The 21,827-nt window shown below is 41.4% G+C and overlaps 1 protein-coding gene across 5 annotated transcripts in view; it reads right to left on the reverse strand.

Annotated features, from left to right (window-relative positions):
* Positions 1–21,827, reverse strand: part of styxl2 (serine/threonine/tyrosine interacting like 2) — a 71,465-nt gene that overhangs the window by 17,967 nt on the left and 31,671 nt on the right. The window contains exons 1-5 of one of the 5 annotated variants that reach the window (XM_078559996.1): positions 17,628–17,678; positions 8,915–9,040; positions 7,962–8,086; positions 5,925–6,019; positions 2,746–2,974 (exon numbers count right to left, since the gene is read on the reverse strand). In XM_078559996.1, coding sequence (XP_078416122.1) covers positions 2,746–2,974; positions 5,925–6,019; positions 7,962–8,071 — 434 coding nt within the window. In that variant the 5' untranslated portion in view covers positions 8,072–8,086; positions 8,915–9,040; positions 17,628–17,678. Of the gene's footprint in view, positions 1–2,745; positions 2,975–5,924; positions 6,020–7,961; positions 8,087–8,288; positions 8,308–8,914; positions 9,041–17,627; positions 17,877–21,827 lie in introns of those variants that run through there. The other 4 variants (XM_078559998.1, XM_078559994.1, XM_078559993.1 and 1 more) reach the window with 4 other exon arrangements.

Genomic DNA, 21,827 nt, shown 5'->3' on the forward strand with positions numbered 1-21,827 from the left:
ATGTCCTTAAAGGCAGGAAATCTACTGTCCTAGCCTAGTCTGGCCTATATGTGATTCCAGACCACAACAATGTGGTTGACTCTAAAATGCCCTCTGAATTGGCCTAGCAAGGCACTCAGTGGTATCAAACCACTATGAAAATGACTAGCAAGAATAAAACCAACAGGCCACCTGGCATCGACCTAGGACCTACACCACATGGACTGCAGCAGTACTAGAAGTCAGCTCACCATCCCATTCTCAAGGGCATTAGGGATAGCCAATGAATGCTGGCCTTGCCAGTGATGCTCACATCCCATGAGCATATAAATAAAAAACCTCTCAAATACAGTTAGCAGAATCCCAAAGCAAATGCTCATGTCAGGTCAAGTTGTCTAAACCCAACAAGGCATGTTTTGAGGTAAAGAAGTCAAATTCCCAAAGAAAACTTTACAAATGGGGTACAATGAAAGAAGTAACATGCTCAGCATAATTTTGACATAAAGGCAATGAGTACACTTTAAAAGGTTTTGGTTACCCTTAGCATCAGCTCTTCCCTACTGCAGCTATGTTTTGGCATTCCTAAATGACATGACACCAATTACACAAAGTAACATAATTTGCAGGACATCTCAGGCATGCTCTTGGAATGCTCAAGAACCATCAATAAGCAAAACTTTCTTCTCTACCACTCCACCACCACACACCACTGAAGAGACCCTAAACCCAGCACAGAACCAGTGCAAATACAAACACTGGGATGAAAATCCAGATTTTCAGCTCTCTATGTGCTGCACTAGCACCTGTGCTATCAGAATAAGGGACCACTGTTTCAAGCACTTAGGCTAGATTGCCACATTTCCTCCTCTTCTACTCTCAGAGCTCTTTAAAAGTGTCACAAAACAAGATAACATGTTTAAACACTCCATTCAGATGAAACAGTGACTTACTTGTACTTCTTTCCATTTAGTATCCCTCATTCACTGCTCACAATGTAGTCTCCTCCGCATTGGTGAGATCAAACAAAGATTGGGTGACCGCATTGCATAACACGTCCATTGATTGGCATGACCCCAAACTTACAATTGCCTGTGATTTTAATTCTATGCCTCACTTCCACTCTGATCTCTCTGTCCTCAATCTCCTACACTGTTCCAATTAAGCTCAACATTAGCTCCAGGTACAACACCTCATCTTTCGATTAAGCCCTTTATAGCCTTCCGAGCTCAACATTGTGTTCAAAAATTTCCGCTCATAACCTCCACCCCCATATTTTGAAAGAGCAGCTGTTGATCCTGCTTTTCCAACTTACATCTTCTCTCGACTGATCTTTTCTTTCTGTACTTGTTCCATTACCATCTCAGCAAGCCTAGCAGCATGTTGTCCTTGAACTTTTGATCTTTGACCTGGAATGTTAACTTTTTTTTCTCCTTCCACAGATTAAGCCAGACCTGCTGAGTATTTCTAGCATTTTCTGTTTTGATTTTGGATTTCCAGATCTTGCAGTATTTTGTTTTTGTTTTTCATCATTATTTCCTTTTGTCTAGCACCATCATCCTTTTTGGCATTTAATCTCTCCTGTTTCCACCCTAACAAAGACCTTCCCTTTAGTTCTTTAACCCCCCTTCCTCTTTCCCTGCCTATGTATTTGTTTAAAACCTGTTAGATGCCTTTTTTTTAGTTCTGACAAAGTCATTGACTTTATGAGGACCACTGATTTTCTTTATCTATATTAATGACCTAGACTTGAATGTGCAGGGCAAAATTTCAAAATTTGCAGATGACACAAAACTTGGAAGGATTATGAACTTTGAGGAAGGTAGACTTCAAGAGGGCATAGACAGGCTGGTGGAATGGGTGGACAGTGGCAGGTGGAATTTAATGCAGAAAAATGTGAAGTGATACATTTTGATAGGAAGAACAAGGATAAGTAATATAAAATAAAAGGCATAATTCTGAAGGAGGTGCAGGAACAGAGAGACCTGGAGGCTTATGTCGCAAATCGTTGAAGGTGGCAGGACAGTTTGAGAAAGTGGTTAAACATGCATATGGGATCTTGCGCTTTATAAATGGCAACATAGAGTACAAAACCACGAAAATTAAGCTGAACCTTCATAAAACGCTGATTTGACCTCAACTGGTGTATTTCATCCAATTCTGGGCTGTAGAGAGGGTACAGAAAAGATTTACAAGAATGGATCCAGGGATGAGGCACTTCAGCTACGTGGATAGTTTGGAGAAGCTGGGGCTGTTCTCCTTAGAGGAGAGAAGGTTGAGAGCAGATTTGATAGGATTGTTCAAAATCACTAGGGGTCTGGACAGAGTGGATAAAGTGAAATTGTCTCCATTGGCAAAAATTTCAAGAACCAGGGGATATTGATTTGAGGTGGTTAGCGATGTGTGGAAAAGTTTTTTTGCATGGCAAGCAGTTAGCATTGCCTGAGAATGTGGTGGGGACAGACATAATTGGGGTTTTCAAAAAGAGGTTGATTAAGCATCTGAAGAGAAAAACATTTGCAGGACCAGGGAAAGGGAGGGGCAGTAGGATTGGCTGAGTTGCTTTCGCAGCGGGCCAGCACAGACATGACCAGCTGGATGGTCACCTTCTGTGTGGTAATTATTCTACGATGCTATGATTCTACTTGAAACATTAACTCTATTTCTCTCTCTACAGATCTTGCCTGACTTGCTGAGGTTTTTTTCTTGGTTCATTACAGATTTCAGCATCTACAGTATTTTGCTTTTGTATTATTTATTTAGACTTACTTTTCAGCTATGAACACATTTGGCCACACCTCATCCATAAGTTCTCTGGGGGCCTCCATCTTTTGCATCAGTGCGCGCTGGATGTCCATGATACAGGGTGTGTTGAATCTACTGGTGTCATCAAACTTAGCTTTTACCCGGTTATAAAGATCTTCCACCAGTAGCTGCTCAGCTGACTCCATCATATTTGGTGACATTGGCTCAACTTTTATTCCTTTGGGTTTCAACTCTTCAGGTTCAAAAGACAAAAGAAGTAACAATGGATAATGAAAAATATTTTGGGAACATTTAAAATTCAGATTGAACATGGGAGAAATGAAGCACAGAAATAATTGTAAATCAAGAGGTGAAAGGGAGAGAGGAACTCAAACCATTATAATCACCAGGGAAAGGGTACTGAGAAAATTGAGTATTGCTGAAAAATTATACTTTTTATCTCGAAGCTTTTTGTCTTGCACTCATCAACACAATTCACAAGAAAATGCCAATGTCAAGGAAAACAACAAATTTATACAGAATGAGATGAAAGTGCTGATTGGTTGGCAAATTGACTCTGATTGGTAGACACTTTGCCATGAAGAATGCACCAATTGATCGTGTCTGGCAGGTTGGTCACTACATTGAAACAGGCTCAGCTAAACAAAATAAGTGACAGCCATTTGCTGGTTCATTCCCCATAGCAATGTCTTGACCAATCAGAGTCAGGCTACCTGGTTTAAATTCAAAACAATGCTTGGAAGTTAACTATCAGTCACCATCATCTGGTGCATTCTTCATGGCAACGCATCTACCAATCTACCACTCATACAGTATAAATTTGTTGTTTCCCCTGACACTGGCATTTTCTTGCGAATTATCCTGATGAGTGCAAGATGAAAAGCTTTGACAAAAAGTCTCTTTTTTCAGCAATATACAAGTGCTGTACTACCAAATGACTACTGAGAAAATTATTAGATCTAAAGGCTGACAACTCCGCAGGTTCTTTTGGATGTCATCTTAGGGTCTTAAAAGAAATGTCTGCTGAGGTAGTAGATGCATTGGTTTTAATTTTCTGAAATTCTCTAGATTCTGAAAAGATTCCATTAGATTAGAAAATAGTGAATCTGACACCCCTATTCAAGAAAGGAGGGAGACAGAAAGTAGGAAACTACAGGCCAGTTAGCCTAACATGTATCATAAGGAAAAATGCTAGAGTCTATAATTAGGGAGGTTATAGCAGGGCACCTAGAACATTTAATACAATCAATCTGAGTCAACATAGTTTTGTAAAAGGAAAATCATATTTGACTGATTCATTAGAGTTCTTGAGGATGTAACAAGCAACGTGGATAAAGGGGAACCTGTAGATGCAGTGTATTGGATTTCCAGAAAGCATTTGACAAGGTGCCAGATCAAAGGTTACATAAAGTAAACGCTCATGGTGTAAAGGGTAACATATCTTGGATGAAGCATCCAACTGTATTGTAGCCAACTTTGCAAATGATACAAAGATGGGTAAGGAAAGTAAGTTGTGAGGAGGGTTTAAAGAGTCTGCAAAGAGATATAGATAGGTTAAGTGAGCGGGCAAAAATATGGCAGATGGCGTATAATGTTGGAATATGTGAGCTTGTCCACTTTGGCAGGAAGAATAGAAAAGCAGCATATTATTTAACTGAAAGAGACTGCAGAACTCTGCCATGCAGAGAGATCTGTGTGTCCTGGCACATAATCACAAAAAGTTAGTATGTAGGTACAGCAAGTGATTAGGAAGGCAAATGGAACATTCTAATTTATTGCAGGGGGAATTGAATATAAAACTAAGGCAGTTTTGCTACAGTTGTACAGGGCGTTGGTGAGGCCACATCTGGAGTACTGTGTACAGTTTTGGCCTCCTTATTTAAGAAAGGATATAATTGCATTAGAAGCAGTGCAGAGGAAGTTTACTTGACTGAAAGGTTGGGCAGGTTGGGCCTCTATCCACTGGAGTTTAGAAGAATGAGAGGTGATCTTACTGAAACATGTAAGATCCTGAGGGGGCTTGACAGGGTGGATACTGGAAGGATGTTTCCCCTTGTGCAAGAAACTAGAACTAGGGTACACAGTTTAAAAATAAGATGTCTCCCATTAAGGAAATGAGGATTTTTTTCTCTCTCACAGGATCATTAGTCTGTGGAATTCTCTAGCCCAGAGAACATTGGAGGCAGGGTCATTGAATATTTTTAAGGCTGAGTTAGATAAGAGATCTGACAATAGAGTCAAAGGATATATAAAGTTGACAGAAAAGTAGAGGCCACAATCAGATCTTATCAAATGGCTGAGCAGGCTCGAGGGGCCAAATGGCCTACTCCTGCACCTAATTCGTAAGTTCATATGGATCCAAACAGGAATCCAAATCTGAAGTAAAAGATATGAACTGAATCTCCTGAATAGTACGGAATGTAGAAACGTCCTCCACCAAAAGACCAGTAGTAAAGATGCTTTGACATCTTGAAGATTTCCCAAGAATTGGATACAAACGCCTTATTAGATGTTCTGGCAGATTTGAAGCAATTCACTACTTGAAGTACCATCTTACACAGACAAAATAGAAAAGTTAAAAAATAAATTAAGTCACTTCATTCAATTACAATTAACACCAATTTTTAAAATATCTTCTTTGACTTTCATTCAAAATCATTGTGGTTCAAACAACAAAATATCTTTCTGTGTATATTATGTTATATGTCTCTCCCCAAAAAACTGGAAATCTAAATTGACTTGTATTGGCTTAAAATTTTGACATTTTTGAATATTCAAATGGACTACATTTATATCAGTGAATTTTACTAAGATATTTAAATGCTTAAATATTGTACCAAGTTACTTTCAAAACAAATGTGTTTTGCTTTACTGGATTGCTCAGGAACCTGAACATATACTTCTAAATATCACAAAGCAACTGAAATGCAGGATCTTAACCTCTCTTTGGTTCTTAATCTGTAAAGATCAAATCTGCTGCAAAAATTACTTCTACTGATGTCATGTAATGATAATGATGGAGGTTAAAATATGCCTGGGCCTCTTTACTGGGGCAATGGGTGGGTTTTAAACTCTCCCAAATTCCCACCTGCACAAAACCTGTCTGGAGTTAAAATTGGGGGCAGGGAAGCTGTAAAATTTGATATATTTCTGGGGGTAATCTGGAAACATAAGAATCTTACCTTCATTAATTATCTTGGTTGCAGCAATCGCAGATGAGAGATGGATGGGCTCCATGAAGATGCTCTCTGTGTCGGTATCTGACATAATGGAAAATCTGTCAATGAAAATAAAGTACAAGATTTTTAAAATATCTAATGTGCATTTTAATATTGTTTCTTTGCCACTTCTTTTATTATTGCCTCTTGTCTCCAACAACTGATTGTATATTAAACTATTTAGCAGATGCTTCATTAGCCCTTATTATTAACTTTGCTTTACCATAAGGAGCTCTATTTTTACCCTTGAGGAGTTCTTTGTCTTCCATTTTCACCAGATTTTACATCTCATGGGGAGAATGCTTATTTCCAAGTCAAAAAATGTGATTTCAAGTTCCACTCAGAGTTAAGTACATTATCTAGGTAGACACTTCAATACAGTATTGAAGGAATACTGTACGGTTGGGGTGTTGTCTTTTGGAAAATACATCAAACAAAGGCCCCATTTGGCCTTAGGTGTATACTAAATAACCCATAGCACTGTTCAAAGTAGAGCAGGGGAACTTTTCCCAAGAGTATTGACAGTATTCAGAAGTAGTCACAAGAAAGGAGAATATATTTTGTTGGCACATTCTGGTGAATGTTATTGCTTTAAGATCACATAGAATTGATCACATAGAATTGTGAGTTCATTCCTTTGACGGCTTTCGATTTTTGAAAGTTGAATCTGGTAGAGGGCATATTGATTTCTGTTTTATAATGGATCTTAGCAGATGTCTTAGAAGATGGGGAGGGGGATGGGGGAACAGTGGGCAAAGAGAGCAAGAAGGTGTAAAATGGTTTTATTTAGTCAATTAACCTTTACTTCTTGGAAGCCCTCAGTTGTGCTCTTCTTGCTCTTGCAGCTGGCTATACTTCCTTTGCTTTCTTGCAACCTCTTCATACTGTGGAGATGCCCACCTAAGCTCTTTTTTTGTCTGTAGAGCCTGATAAGTGAGTGTCTACATGTAGGGAAGAGATACCATCAATGATGCCTGTCTCCATGAAACACTAGCATAGCCTCTTCCATGTTTCATCCTTCTCTTCATACATTAAAATAAAGGTGGTCAGGAAAATCCATATTTAGAGTGCAAAGTGGCAGTTTGTGGGGAGTTGAGAAAAAGTAGCAGCAAAAGTTCTGACTCAAAGTACTAAAAATATTGCTATGCAGGCATAGAAACACTCACCTTCAGTAGCAGGGTATGAAACGGCCTCTTCAATATTTTAATCAGAGATGCCTTGCAGCCTGTCTTACTATCACTGATATAGTAACTGTAATTATTTGGGATGAGTTTGGGGTAGAAATAGAGGGGATGGGACAGAAGGGTTATCCATGCCCCCTGAGACTATTTCAATGTGGTAGAAGAGGCTTGTTATGGTTTGTAAAGGGAGGTGGCGATTCAGTCCTCCATGTTACAATGTGCCTGGTACCAACTGTTTTATGACCCTGCCAAAGAGGAAAGTTCTGGCTGATGTGTTTTAGTATGGTCATCGTACCCTGAAAGAATTATGTATCTTATCAACATTTTGTGTCATGACCAAGAGCCAATCTTCTCAGAGTTTAAATGCAGTAACGACAGCCATAATCTCAGATCAGGAAAGCTTCATACGAATCTAAAAAAAGATTTGCATTTACATGGAGCCAATTTACACACAGAAAGCTTCCATAAACAGCAATGTGATAATGGCCAGATAAGTTTTTTTTATTAAGTTGATTGAGAGATAAATATCAGCTAGGACACTGGGAGAAATTCCCTTCTTTCTTTGAAATAGTACTATGGGATCTTTTACATCCGCCTGAAAGACAGGGGAGCCCTCAGCTTAACGTCTCATCTGAATGACAGCACCTCAATACTACACTTGAGTGTTAACCTAGATTTTTGTGCTTGAGACTCTGGAATGAGACTTGAACCCACAAACTTTTGATTCAGAGGCAAGAATGCTACTCACTGAACCACAGTTCATGCAAATCTGTGGTTAGAGCTGCTTATGTCAGGGAATTAGTCATTGCACACATCGGACCTGCTAGGAGATGGACCGCGGAGATATCGGGCCTGCACGGATAGGACATCATCCTGATCATTATTTTCTGGAACAACTTGTTCACTGTTGGTATTCTGAGATGTTGCCATGACTGTTTTCCAGTTCTGTGTAAAAACAAAGAGAATCAATACCTCTTAAGTATGGAAAGACAGACATAGAAATAGTGAACAAATAAATATATATACAAATATTATCATCTCATACTCATTCCAAAAATGAAAGGAGTTAAACATCATAAGTTAGATATTTCATCTAAATTGAGCTATGCTTTGTGGACACTTGAAATGAAACAAAAGCAATTTGTACCATTTCATTATTCTGACAATATTCCTCAATCCCAGCTGCACTGCAATCATCTGACCTTTATATTTCCCACTCCTCTATTCTCATACTATCTGAGATGAGATTGCCAATAAAAGTTGGAAGAATTATCCTTTCACCTTTGTGGCCTGTGCTCAAATGCTGCTCAGGCAGAGGAACCAAAGATCTACTTTCTTTGATTGTTAAAGGCTCTGAATGAAATGATCTTGAGAAAATGTCATCTGACCTTCAGCAGACAGGAGTTCCACATCAACAGCAATCACCAAATTTGGCAGTCAGTCGGTTTGGCCTCCTATTTTATACCCAGCAAGATGTACTTTCCAATGGAATGTGGAATGAAATGTGGTCTACAGCAGGCAGCCAGTCCCGTCCTATCAATTTCCCACCAGGCAAGTTTGATTAAAATTACCCCCACAAGCAACAACTTGTTGTTGAAAAGGAGAAACATGGAGAGAAACTAGAAAACATTCAGAAGCACATTACTAGAAATACAAAGCATACTGAGAAAGAAATACAGGAGTGAAAGAAGGGCATCTGTGTTGGCAGTAAGGGAAATAACGCAGGAGATAAAAAAAAATTTCCTCAAGCATAAAATTCCAGATAAAGCTCACCTAACCTGGAAATTCTGGGACCACCAGTTCGCCGCCCCCCCACCCCCGACCAGTGCAGTCACACCTACACCATGGAAGAGTGCAGCACCAGTTTCATTGAAAACAGAAAATTAGGTCTTAGATGTGCTGCCAAGTGCAAATATTATTTACTGTAGATAACAAATAGTGACAAAACTGGAGATCGCATATAAGCAGAAGGAATATAAGCTAAACAAAATTACTCTACAGGCTCAAGTCAGGAGTTGGATCAAAGGATATTTGTACATTGCTTACTTAACCCATCAGTGATTGACAGCAATAAAAATAGTAAACAATATGTTCAGCTGTATAGCCAGAGGGATAGAACAGACATCCCAGGGAGTAAAACTTTTAGTATTAGGGTGTTCGGGACTGTAAGAGTTTTAATGTCGGCTTGGGCTGAGAAGTGGCAAGTAACATTCGTGCCACACAAGTGCCACTCAATGACTATCTCCAACAATAGAGAATCTAACCATTGCCCCATGACATTCAATAGCATTACCAGCACTGAATCCCCCATTATCAACTGGGGGCTACCATTGACCAGAAACTGAACTGGACTAGCCATATAAATAATGTGGCTACAAGAGCAGGTCAGAGGCTAGGAATCATGAGGCGAGTAACTCACCTCTTAACACCCCAAAGCCTGTCCACCATGTACAAGGCACAAGTCACAAATGTGATGGAATACTCCCCACTTGCCTGGATGAGTACAGCTCTCACAACACTCAAGAAGCTCGACACCATTGAGGACAAAGCAGCACGCTTGGTTGGCAACCCATCCACAAACATTCACTCCCTCCACCACCAACACACAGTAGCAGCAGTGTGTACTACCTACAAGATGCACTTCAGCAACACACCAAGGCTCCTTAGACAGCACCTTCCAAACCCACAACTGCTACCACCTAGAAGGACAAGGGCAGCAGACACATGGGAATACCACCACCTGGACGTTCCCCTCCAAGCCACTCACCATCCTGACTTGAAAATATATCACCGTTCCTTCACTGTAACTGGGTCAAAATCCTGGAAATCCCTCCCTAACAGCTCTGTGATGTACCTACACCACATGGACTGCAGCAGTTCAAGAAGGCAGCTCACTGCCACCTTCTCAAGGGCAATTAGGGTTGGTCAATAAATACTGGTATAGACAGCGAAGCCCACATCCAAGAATGAATTAAAAAAGTATAGTTATATGTTATTAATAAACAGCTGTTGTTCAACCATACAAGTCTCTAGACCACTCCATGAGACAACATGCAACCTTACAACAAAATTGAGCCTGTACAATTCACCAGTTTGGCCTCACTTGAAGTATAGTTATGCTCAAATGCAACAGTAAACACATACCTTTGAAAGGGCACAGCAAAGGAGAATGACATTGATTTCTCAGATTAAACACCTAAACTATGACAAAAATGCTAAAATATGTTTAAAATTATATTTAAAAAAGGAGGCTATGAGATCTTACATCTTATTCAACTTTCTAGGAAGATAATTGAGCTCCAACAAAATAAAGGTAATTTTTGTCCAGCCAAAAACAGGTATAAACACAGTGGTGTACCCACAAAACCTGCACAAAGAGGTCATCCGAATGCCTAGGCACCTCATTGGTTTCTGCACTTGGGAAGGGGAGCTGATGTGAAGGATGGCAGATGGGGTAAGAAGGTGAGAATAGACTGACAACAAGTGCTGTAGTTCAGATGCCACCAAAATTCCTTTCCACTTATTTCCCAGGTTGTTTTTGGAGTGGTCTCCAGTAACCACTGGTTAGGTGGTTTAATGTCTGGCACAACTGGGTCAACCATGCACTATGTACTCTCCACCCATTTGTAGATGAAATGGCAATAGACATCTTACAACTAGTTTAGGATTCCGATCTGTATATTTAAACTGACCTTCTGTCTCTTTGGGATGGGAGTGCTAGGTACCCCTTTAAGGGCCTGTCTGACAATTGAATTGGGGCATCAAAGCAGTGTCCAACATACCCACTAGATTATTCTCTGAAAATTTCCCCTTTTTCAGGCAAAAAATAGTGGAGCAGTAGTTGAAAATCTCACCCAATACATCTAACAATCACAGATCTACAACTCTGGCTCAGGGAAAGGAAGGTGAGCAGAGAATTTGGATTTAACTATTTCGCACAGGGGACAGATTTATGAACAGTGCCACAAAATTGAGAAGTGAACTAGATAGACATTGGAAAAGTAACAATTGAAGGCTAAGGTTGTTTTCCTTAAAATAAAGGAAGCGAAAGGGTGTCCTAATTGAGGTGTACAAAATTATGAGGGGCCTAGACAGGGTTAGACAGGAAAGACCTGTTTCCCATAGCTGAGGGGTCAATTACCAGGGGAAATTGATTTAAGGTGACTGATTGAAGGATTAGAGGGGACATGAGGGAAAACATTTTCACCTAGAGGGTAGTGGGCATCTGGAATTCACTGCCTAAATTGGAGGTTGAGGCTGAAATCTTAACTCATTTGAAAGGTACCTGCATCTACACCTGAAGTGCTGTCACCTGCAAGGCTACAGACCAGCTGCTGGAAATTGGGATTAAAAATGAGCGGCTAGTTTCTTTTTTCTCTTTTTATGGCCGGCGCAGACACAATGGGCTGAAAGGCCTCTTTCTGCGCCATAACCTTTCTATGGTTCCATGAAGATTATGAAAGCAATGTATGGTGTTTTTTGACACTTTGTGACTGGCCAGAGGCTAGAAATGACTGATTTTGAAATTAGTATGCATCTATTTTTATACATATATTTAATATATATACACATTATTTTAAACAGCTTAACCCCTCATTTAAAATTGCAAATTGGGGACATCTCACCAAGGCAATACATTACGTGATCAGGACTAGTTTTGTTGCCCAATCCTGAGTAACTACTGAAATAGGCAATTGGCTTATTTTAGGCTGATGTGTCAGTAGCAATAGTAAATCTGCTTTTCTACATTCATCCTCCACATGCAACCACAGATACGTACCCCTTATTAACACTGCATAGAATTTCCATTCACTGCATTCTTGAGCCACTGGCCAATAAAAATTGACTCCTAATTTAAAGTGCTTGGGAATGGTCTCCAGTTGCTCTTGGCCTAGTCAATAGTTGTAATTGCTGCAGTTTGCGCTCATCTGCATAAGATTAAAACCTAATTGGTCCATTAATCAGGCTCCACAGTATAAAAAGAGTCGAACATTCAATGGTGCTTTTAAGGAGTGGCAAAATCCAAAAGACATATGCATGTGTGCATATATTTATTTAGTAACATCAACAATTGTAGCTAATAAAGCTGCATGAGACTTTATGACTTTATCTTTGCGTTTAAATTGACGAATAGATGTTCTAAAAATGCTATTAAGTAAAACTGTAATTTAAACATTGGCTAGCACACCAAGTGAAACAGTACCATGGAATCTTGTACATCCACCCAAGCAGGCAGAGTGGGCCTTGGTTTAACAGCGCAGCTAAAACACAGTGCAGTGCTCCCCCTATACTGCACTTGGGAGTCAGTATTGACTTTTTGTGCTCAAGTCCAGGAGCGAGACTTGACCCAGAACCTTACAATTCAGAGACAAGTGTGCTGCAACTGAGGCACAGCTGACAACTTTGCTGCCTCAGACACATCTCCGGCATCTCTTGGCAGGAATAGGCCCCCAACTCAGAGGCCCTGGAGTGTGCTAATTCCATCAGCACACATTCACTGCTCAGCCAATGACGACTGCACTGGCTTGGCCACATTTATCAGATGGATGACCGTTATATCCCCAAAGACCTTCTGTATGGTGAACTGGTCACTGGGTCACGACCTCCCGGGCATCCATATCTCCATTACAAAGACACCTGCAACAAGATATGAACTTGGCGGCCATTGACGCTGACAACTCGGGCACAGACACCGAAGGCTGAGACCTTTGGAGGCTGACTGTTTGGAGGGGTATTGGAAGAGGCAAGCAGAAACAAAAAGCTCAGCAGGCCAAGAAGACGGCTCAGAGAAAGCAGAGGCCAGTGAACCATGCACCTTCTCAGCCCACTGTCTTCCTCTGCAGCGAATGCTGCAGAGACTGCTTAGCCAGAGTGGGTCTCCCGAGCCACACCAGGCGATGTTTAACACAGAATTGACCACCATAGTGCAAGCCATTGACTTACAAGGCAGAAGGCATTTAAATATAACCCAAAATGGCCCCTGTGCATTTTAACAATATTTTGCTCAGATGAAAGATCATCCCAAACTTAGACGCCAATTGAGCAGCTGTGAAACTCCAGCATTTCCTGTTTTTATTACATTTCCTTTATATTTTTATTTTCTCAAAAACAGAAGTCCCTCAAAACACAAGTCTCACCCACTGAGATCACAGTAGCAATCCAAAATATGTTGCAAGCATATTTTACGAAAAAAAATGCTTGAGGTGTCCTGATGTGGTTTTCAATGATGTGTTTGCTGGCCTGGAGTGCAAACAGCACATAAATAAACAAAACAATAGATTTCAATCCAATTCAGCAAAACTTTCGTTTTGGTCATTTTGATAAATGCTATTTATTCTAACAATAAAACACAAAAATGGCAGTATCTTATTGTTCCAGTGGTCTTTGTTTTATTTATTCTTTCATGGGATGTGGGCGTCGGCAACTAGGCCAACATTTATTGCCCATCCCTAATTGCCCTTGAGAAGGTGATGGTGAGCTGGCTTCTTGAACCACTGCAGGCCTTGTGGTGTAAGTACATCCACAGTGCTGTGAGGAAGGGAGTTCTAGGATTTTGACCCAGCAACAGCAAAAGAACAGGGATATAGTTCCAAGTCAGGATGGAGTATGGCTTGGAGGGATACTTGCTCTTCATATCCTTCATGCAGAAGGAATCTTCTCTGAGCAGGTAATGCTGTAGGCACAGAGTTGCTTAGGTTTCCATAAAGAAAGAAGGCAAGGATCTGAAGGTGGTCTCTTGTATTAAGGTGTACTGACATTTCATAAATTTTACTAACATCTTGGATCCATGGCTGTCAGAAAAGCAATTTCCTATCTGGGTGTTGTTTTTACTAAGAATGTCAAAGAAAGGGTAATAAATTTAACTGAAGCCTGAACCACTGGAAAATCTCTACAGAATTTCCTGACAGTAAAATATATCACCTGTCAGCTGGAATTGTAAATGGATAAAACTGCTATGATTTTGCTTGAGATTGAAGGTCCCTGATATGAACCTTTTGGCCAGCCTGATATGAACGTTTTGGCCAGCAAAGATCCATGGGCTGTGATCGTGGTGGTTACGCCTGCACGTGCTGGTGCCCTCCAGTACTGGCCCAGTCACACTCTGTGGGAGAGCTCCTAATTTACATGGTTCCAGTGGACACCAGTTCCATTGATGGTGTACCTCCAACACCCGGGTGCTCCATGCAGGGCCAAAAGTCCAATGCTTGTCTTCTATTGTGGAAGGGTTTCCCAGGCCCCCTCCGCTTACACTCCACATAACCCATCTTAGCCCCAATGCAAAAGGCCAATCCAATTTCTAAAAAAATTGACTTTGCCTTGCCTGGACCTATCCTTGGTGGGGCCGACTTCTGTGCCCATTTGGGCGCCAACATTCCTCAGCACTCAACAATACCGACCTACTGTAAACTTTGAGTACCTCTGAGCCAGCTAAGTGGGAACTCCCAGCATTGGGAGTCTCCACTGACAGATCTATCCTGACACCACCTCTTGACATATGAGTGGCTTTGTACAGTGGGTTGAGGTTCTGCCTATTAGAGGTTGACTGGGGAATTCTGGGTTAGTTTCACTGGACTTCCTAAAAAATTTGGAGCCGCTGATATTTGGCAAATTAATAAACAATTTACTGCATTTTATAACTGATTGTAATAATACATATTTCTTTAAATGTCATTCATATTTATTTGAACCTGCACATAACAGTTTTAACAAGCAAATTCCTAGCAATGGTATTATAAACACCAATTATTGCCCAGCCCCAATATTGTTTCTTTTGTTGACTCCAACAGCAGTTGATAACTGGAACATAATTGGCCTAATTTTCACCCATTCAAAACCACCAACATGCTCAGAGTTAAAATGAGGTCCATTCTGTTTGCAGGTGACTCAGAGTGTCCTGAATCTGGGGGAAGGCCAAATGGTAGCCACTTAAGTGCCGCACTTAATATCTTTGCGCCTTCCCATCGGAACTGACAGGGTTCCCCCTCTGGCTCTCCGATCAATTGGTGAGACCCCCATCAGCTCATTAAATCCCACCCATCTTTGTAAATAACAAGGCTCCACTGCTTAGTATGGGCACCAGGGATTCATAGAATAACCAAATGTCACAGCACAGAAGAGGACCACTCAGACCATCAATTCGCGCCAGCTCTTTTTGAATCCAGTTATATTATTGTACTGGGAGCAGCCCTAATTGTTTCAAAGTGGGATTTCGATCCCCATCTGGGAGGAAGTCCCACCTAGAGATCTACCAGCCAATCGGAATGATCGACAGCTCTATAGTCCCATCAGCACCAGGTTCGAACCAGTGGCCACTGCTGGATACAGGCAGTCTCTGAGAAGATGTAGTGATGGAGCCCAGACTTAAAAGGGAACATCTGAGAGCTTGGAGGGATCTGGCTGGCAGACCCCAGCAAAGTGGAGGAGGGGCGTGAAGGACCAGGTTTGACGGGCCAGGAGAAAAGTATTAAAGGGGGGATATGATCTTGGGGGTTAGTAACTCCAATGGGCACAGGGGACCCCTGAAAATTGGGACACCCCCTTCCTGCCTGACAGCAGCCTGTGTAGTGAAAGTTGCTGGCTACCCACCTTGCCTCCGCCTTCCCCTGCTGCATGTAAAATAGCGGCAGAGGCAGAATAAGACACTTAAGTGGCCATTAGTTGGCCACTAAGATCCTGAATAAGCTGCAGGGCAGGTGGGCTGCCTGATGCCTTCCCCCACATCATGATATGGGAGGCAGATTGGGGGTAGGAAGGCAGGTTGTGGGAAGGTCCCCATTTTATTTTACAAGCCCCCTCCCCGCCGCACCCTACCATCAAGCGCGCTAGCAAGGGGACATAAAATCCAGCCTATAGCCTCACAAGTTTCTAGTCCAGTTCCATAATCACTCAGCTACCATACTCCTAGGGACAAAAAACAGAAAATTCTGGAATTGTTTAGCAGGTCTGGAGCAATCTGTGGAGAGAGAAACCGAGTTAATGGGTCAGATTTTCAAAGCGAGGTCGGAAACCTATGAATGAACTTCAGGTTTTGACCCCACACTTCAACAGCATCACTCTGACGACGTTATTTTTAAATTCAAACAGTTAATTGGTCAGGGGCAAGCTCAGCACCCAGTTACTGATGCTGGGCATCTTCAGGAGGTGGGAGCTTTCCCCGCAGTGCTAGCGGCAAAGGCAGGCGGTAGCCATGTTGGAGGCCGCTGCTGCCTTGCCCAAGAGAACAGGCGGCTCTTTACCGGGCCAGCTATGTAAAAGGGGCCATGAAAGACAAATGAAGGTCCAGTGCTCATACCAGAACGAGCAGGTCCCAGGAAAAACAGGTGAAAAACAAAGACAACAATAAAGTTTAATTAGCCCTGTGACAAACCCGACAGCTGTGCACTAACATGCATCAGACTGTTTGGCTTCGCCAAGTGAAATTTTAAAAGTACAATCCTGAACAGGGCAGGCCCGTTAAACTCGTTAAGGAGCTTACGGAGCTGTTAACTGGCAGCAAGTGGGTTTCACATTCCCTCCCCAACCGCTTGCAAACTGTCCAGGAGGAGTCAGGATCTCAAGAAAACCTTCGGGACCACGATTTTCAAATCCAGCACCAGGTCCCAGTCCCGCGGCTCTTTGGAAATCCGGTCCAATGTTTCAGGTCTGTGACCACCCTGAGGGGTTGTGGTGAAAGGTCACAGGCCTGAAGCATTAACTCTGTTTCTCTCTCCACTTATACTGCCGGAACCGCTGAACACTTCCAGCATTTTTTAGTTTTTTTATTTCAGATTTCCAACATCTGCAGTATTTTGCTTCTATAAAGTATTGGATAAGATTGGTTTAGCAACATTTCAGCTGGTGGAACCAGAACCAAAATCAACCAGGCTGCCACATATTTCAAATATATAATTTTTCTTCTGTCCTTTTTAAAACACGAATGATGTTAACATAAACTTTCCCTCTTCTATTTTAATTTAGGCCCATTGTTCTATTAGTTCGACAAGTTGACATTTCCTCTGGTGGTCCTTAAAAACTATCAGTTACTTGTTAAGGCTTCAATGAAACAAAATGAAAAAAGAAAACATGAAAAAAATCACTGTTTTGTATCTCTGCACTGAGACATTTCAGATTTAATTTTTATTTGTGAAAACGCTCACAGATTATCAGCAGGCTATAAAACGATTAAAATGGAAAGAAAAGCAGAAAAAAAGGTAAGATTGTGCCTTCTAAACGTCAATGTTTTGATGTTGTTAGCTGGGGAGGCACCGGCCTGAAATGGGAGACTGGCGATTATTTTAAGCTTGTGACAGCTGCAGGGAGCAGTTGCCCTGACTCAGGTCCATGGAATGTGTTCTTTGATGGAAACGACAGGCGACACTCAGGCAATTTCAATATTTTCTCAAAAAGAAAACTTAGTAATAACTTAATGATATCTTTTTAAAAACTAAAATTCCCACCCCATTAATCATTCGCCGGCGAAACAAAAGTGCTCCAACATGGATCGTACCTGGGTATGAACCTTATCTCCTCGAATAAGCCGTCACCAAAAACTTCTCCAGCTCCAGACGCGACTGAAAGAGATTGTGACACCAGGGTCCTCGCCTGGAATGTGCAAATAAACTGGTGCCTGACAGACAAGTGACAGAGCAATACTTACAGCAAGCAAAAAAAAACTTTATATTTCGTTGTTTTGTCTTTTATTTTGACCCTAGTGTACTCTGCTAATAAATAATGAACACTGATGGACATTGTTTCTTTTTATTTGAACAATGCTTATATGGGACCTGCTGAATGTACGGTTCGTGACATCAGTGTTATTTTAGTCAATGTTCTGACTGATAAATAAATCACAGACTGAATCTTGTGATGGACTCAGATTTGGGGTCAATATTGTTTTGAAAACGCTTTCTGTCTGTTTCACCAGGATGTACTATTAAAACTAACATATGAAAAAGGTAGTAAGTTATGAAAACAGTATAAGTAATTTAATATTGCTTATGAAACACTGTAAAGCTTATAGTGTGAAATCACCAGTAGACTAGATGGAAGTGATGTATGTCAGTATATCTCATGAGCAAATTAATACCTGAAGCAATGAACTGCCAGCACTAGTGTTGAAGGTCTTTTTTGATTATGTGAGAACACAAGTGTATCACCTCTCTTATGAATTCTAACTCAAGATGAGTTTTCAGCTGTTCATAGGTTTGAACTCCAAAGCTCCAACATTTGGATGGTAATTTCATTTCAGAGTTTGCACTCTCCCTTTCTGGAAAGTAAACATTTTGGTAAATTCTTGCAGGATGGAAAATAAGCGCAAACAGGATTGTGCAAGAATAGAGAGTGTTATGACACTCAAAAACAATAAACCAATTGTTATTTAGTGTATAGTCTCAGAATTTAATCCTTAAAAAAATAGACAAATCACGCCATTCATTCATGTGTGCACTGACTGAAGGCAGGTCCTTGGCTCATTGGATGCTGATACTTCATCCTGAACCATTTTTCCTGGCAGTTTTTGTCAGTGGTGGTTTGCCATTGCCTTTCACTGTCAGGGGCAAGGTGAGGAGGCAGGTCTCCAGTCTACCTCAGCCGGAACAGGAATCAAACCCATGCTGTTGGTATTATTCTGAACACGCTAATCATCTAGCCATCTGAGCTAACTAGCCCCAAAAATAAATAACTTGAATGGAATTAAATTAACAAATGGCCTTCTGTGATAAAACAACATGTTAGTTTACCAAATGATATTTAAAAACCATTGAAGTTGTTTTGTAATGGAATCCCTTGTATGTTGTGGGATTTTTTTGACATGTAGGTAGGTTCAGTGAACTATGCAATAAATTCTTCCCGGTTAGCTCCAGATAGCAATATAAAGCAATTGCTTACCAGATAGTTAGGTCCTATCGAACGCATTGTGGAAAGCTTTCTTGTGTCCAAAGGTTGAGTTTTAGTGTCAGCTTAAAATTCAGCTGTGTAGAGCAAAGGGATAACTCTTAGTGATAGCTACTGAGCATGTGCGTAAGGGGCTATGTCACAGTGATGTCATTCATGGAAAGATCAGTGTGAAGCATCTCAGAGAGTAGCTCCAGCTATGTCTTGGTCTTAGTTAACCTTTGTAAACAGCATGTAAATAAATGATTTGAACAAAAGTCTATTGCCTCCAGCAAGATCTCTTCTAGAGTAAGAAGCCAAGGAATCCTGAGAAAAGCCCACAATAACGGAAGCTGCTGCAGCTAAAAACAGACCTGAGGTACTTTAACTCCCAGGTCTCATTCTAATTTCCACCCCAACTCATCCGCCCCCTCTATTCTCAGCAATACATTCTTCTACATCATATCTTTCACCACTCAACACACTCACAATACCACTTCTCATTCTCGTTACAAAACACATATTTGCCTCTTCCTTCTTCTCTTCACAGCGTTCGCCAGCAGCATTCTCTTCTCACTTGATAACCTTTGTACAGTCACTATTCAGATGCTGGTTGGAGTCATACCTAGCACAAAGGAAGATGGTCCTGGTTGTTGGAGGTCAATCATTTCAATTCCAGGACATCACTGCAGGAGTTCCTCAGGGTAGTGTCCTCGGCCCAACCATCTTCAGCTGCTTCATCAATGACCTTCCATCCATCATAATATCAGAAGTTGAGATGTTCACTGATGATTGCACAATATTCAGTACCATTCATGGCTCCTCAGATACTGAAGCAGTCCATGTCCAAATGCAGTAAGACCTCAACAATAACATTCATGCCACACAAGTGCCAGGCAATGGCCATTTCCAACAAGACAGAATCCAACCAGTGCCCCTTGACATTCAATGGCATTACTATCACTGAATTCCCCACTATCAACGTCCTGGGTGTTACCATTGACCAGAAACTGAACTGGACTAACCATATAAATACAGTGGCTACAACAGCAGGTCAGAGGCTAGGAATCCTGCAGTGTATAACTCACCTCCTGACTCCCCAAAACCTGTCCACCATCTTCAAGGCACAAGTCAGGAGTGTGATGGAATACTCTTCACTTGCCTGGATGAGTGCATCTCCAACAACACTCAAGAATTACACCGTCCAGGACAAGTCAATCTGGTTGATTGGCACCAAATCCACAAACATTCACTCCCTCCACCACCAACACACATCAGCAACAGTGTGTACCATCTACAAGAAGCACTGCAGGAATTCACCACGGCTGCTACCATCTGGAAGGACAAGGGCAGCAGATAGATGGGAACACCACCAGTGGAAGTCCCACTCCAAGTCACTCACCATCCTGACTTGGAAATATATCACTGTTCCTTCACTGTTGCTATGTCAAAATCCTGGAGTTACTCATTGCAGGATTCCTAGCCTCTGACCTGTGGCTCTTGTAGCCACAATATTTATATGGCTAGTCCATTTCAGTTTCTGGTCAATGGTAATTCCCAGGATGTTGATGGTGGGGGTTTCAGTGATGGTAATGCCATTGAACGTTAGGGGGTGATGGTTAGGTCCTCTCTTGTTGGAGAGGGTCATTGTCTGACACTTGTTTGGCGCAAATGTTATTTGCCACTTATCAGCCTAAGCCTGGATATTGTCCAGGTCTTGCTGCATTTGGACATGGACTGCTTCAGTATCTGAGGAGTTGTGAATGGTGCTGAACATTGTGCAATCATCAGCAAATATCCCCACTTCTGACCTTATGATGGATGGAAGGCCATTGATGAAGCAGCTGAAGATTCTGTTGGAGCTGCCGAGGACACTACCCTGAGGAACTCCTGCAGTGATGTCCTGGAGCTGAGATGACTGACCTCCAACAACCACAATCACCTTCCTTTGTGCTAGGTATGACTCTAACCAGCGGAGAGCTTTCCCCCTGATTCCCATTGACTCCAGTTTTGCTAGGGCTCCTTGATGCCACACTAGGTCAAATGTGGCCTTGATATCAAGGGCAGTCACTCTCACTTCACCTCGGGAGTTCAGCTCTTTTGTCCATGTTTGAACCAAGGCTGTAATGAGGTCAGGAAATGAGTGGCCCTGGTGGAACCCAAACTGAGTGTCAGTGAGCAGGTTATTGCTAAGCAAGTGCCACTTGATAGCACTGTTGATGACCCCTTCCATTACTTTACAAAGTGACATAGAGAGATTAAGTGAGTGGGCATAGATCTGGCAAATGGAATATAATGTGGGCAAAGGTGAAATTGTCCATTTGGCAGGAAGAGTAAAAAATAAGAATATTATCTAAATAGTGATTACAGAGCTTTGAGATTCAGAGGGATCTGAGTGTCCTAGTGCATGAATCACAAAAGGCTAGTATGCAGGTACAGCAAGTAATTAGGAAAGCTAATATAATGTCATTGTTTATTCTGAGGGGAATTGAATACATAAGTAGGGAGGTTATGCTTCAGGTATACTGGTGAGACCATATCTGGAGTATTGTGTATAGTATTGGTCTACTTGTTTAAGGGAAGGTGTAAATGCGTTAGAAGCAGTTTAGAGAAGGTTTACTGGACTGCCAGGAATGGGTGAATTGTCTTATGAGGAAAGGTTGCACAGGTTAGGCTTGTATCCACTGAAGTTTAGAAGAATGTAAGGAACGTATCTTGTTATTTCTGTTGAACTGTTGTAAAGAACATATCTTTTTATTTTCTGTTGGACTGTGGATTAGAATTACAATTGCTGCAGGTTGAAAGGCATGACCACTGGGACAGGATGAGAGATATA

Source organism: Cetorhinus maximus, chromosome 16 (assembly GCF_964194155.1).
Source record: "Cetorhinus maximus chromosome 16, sCetMax3.hap1.1, whole genome shotgun sequence".
In the NCBI taxonomy this organism is placed as follows: domain Eukaryota; kingdom Metazoa; phylum Chordata; class Chondrichthyes; order Lamniformes; family Cetorhinidae; genus Cetorhinus; species Cetorhinus maximus.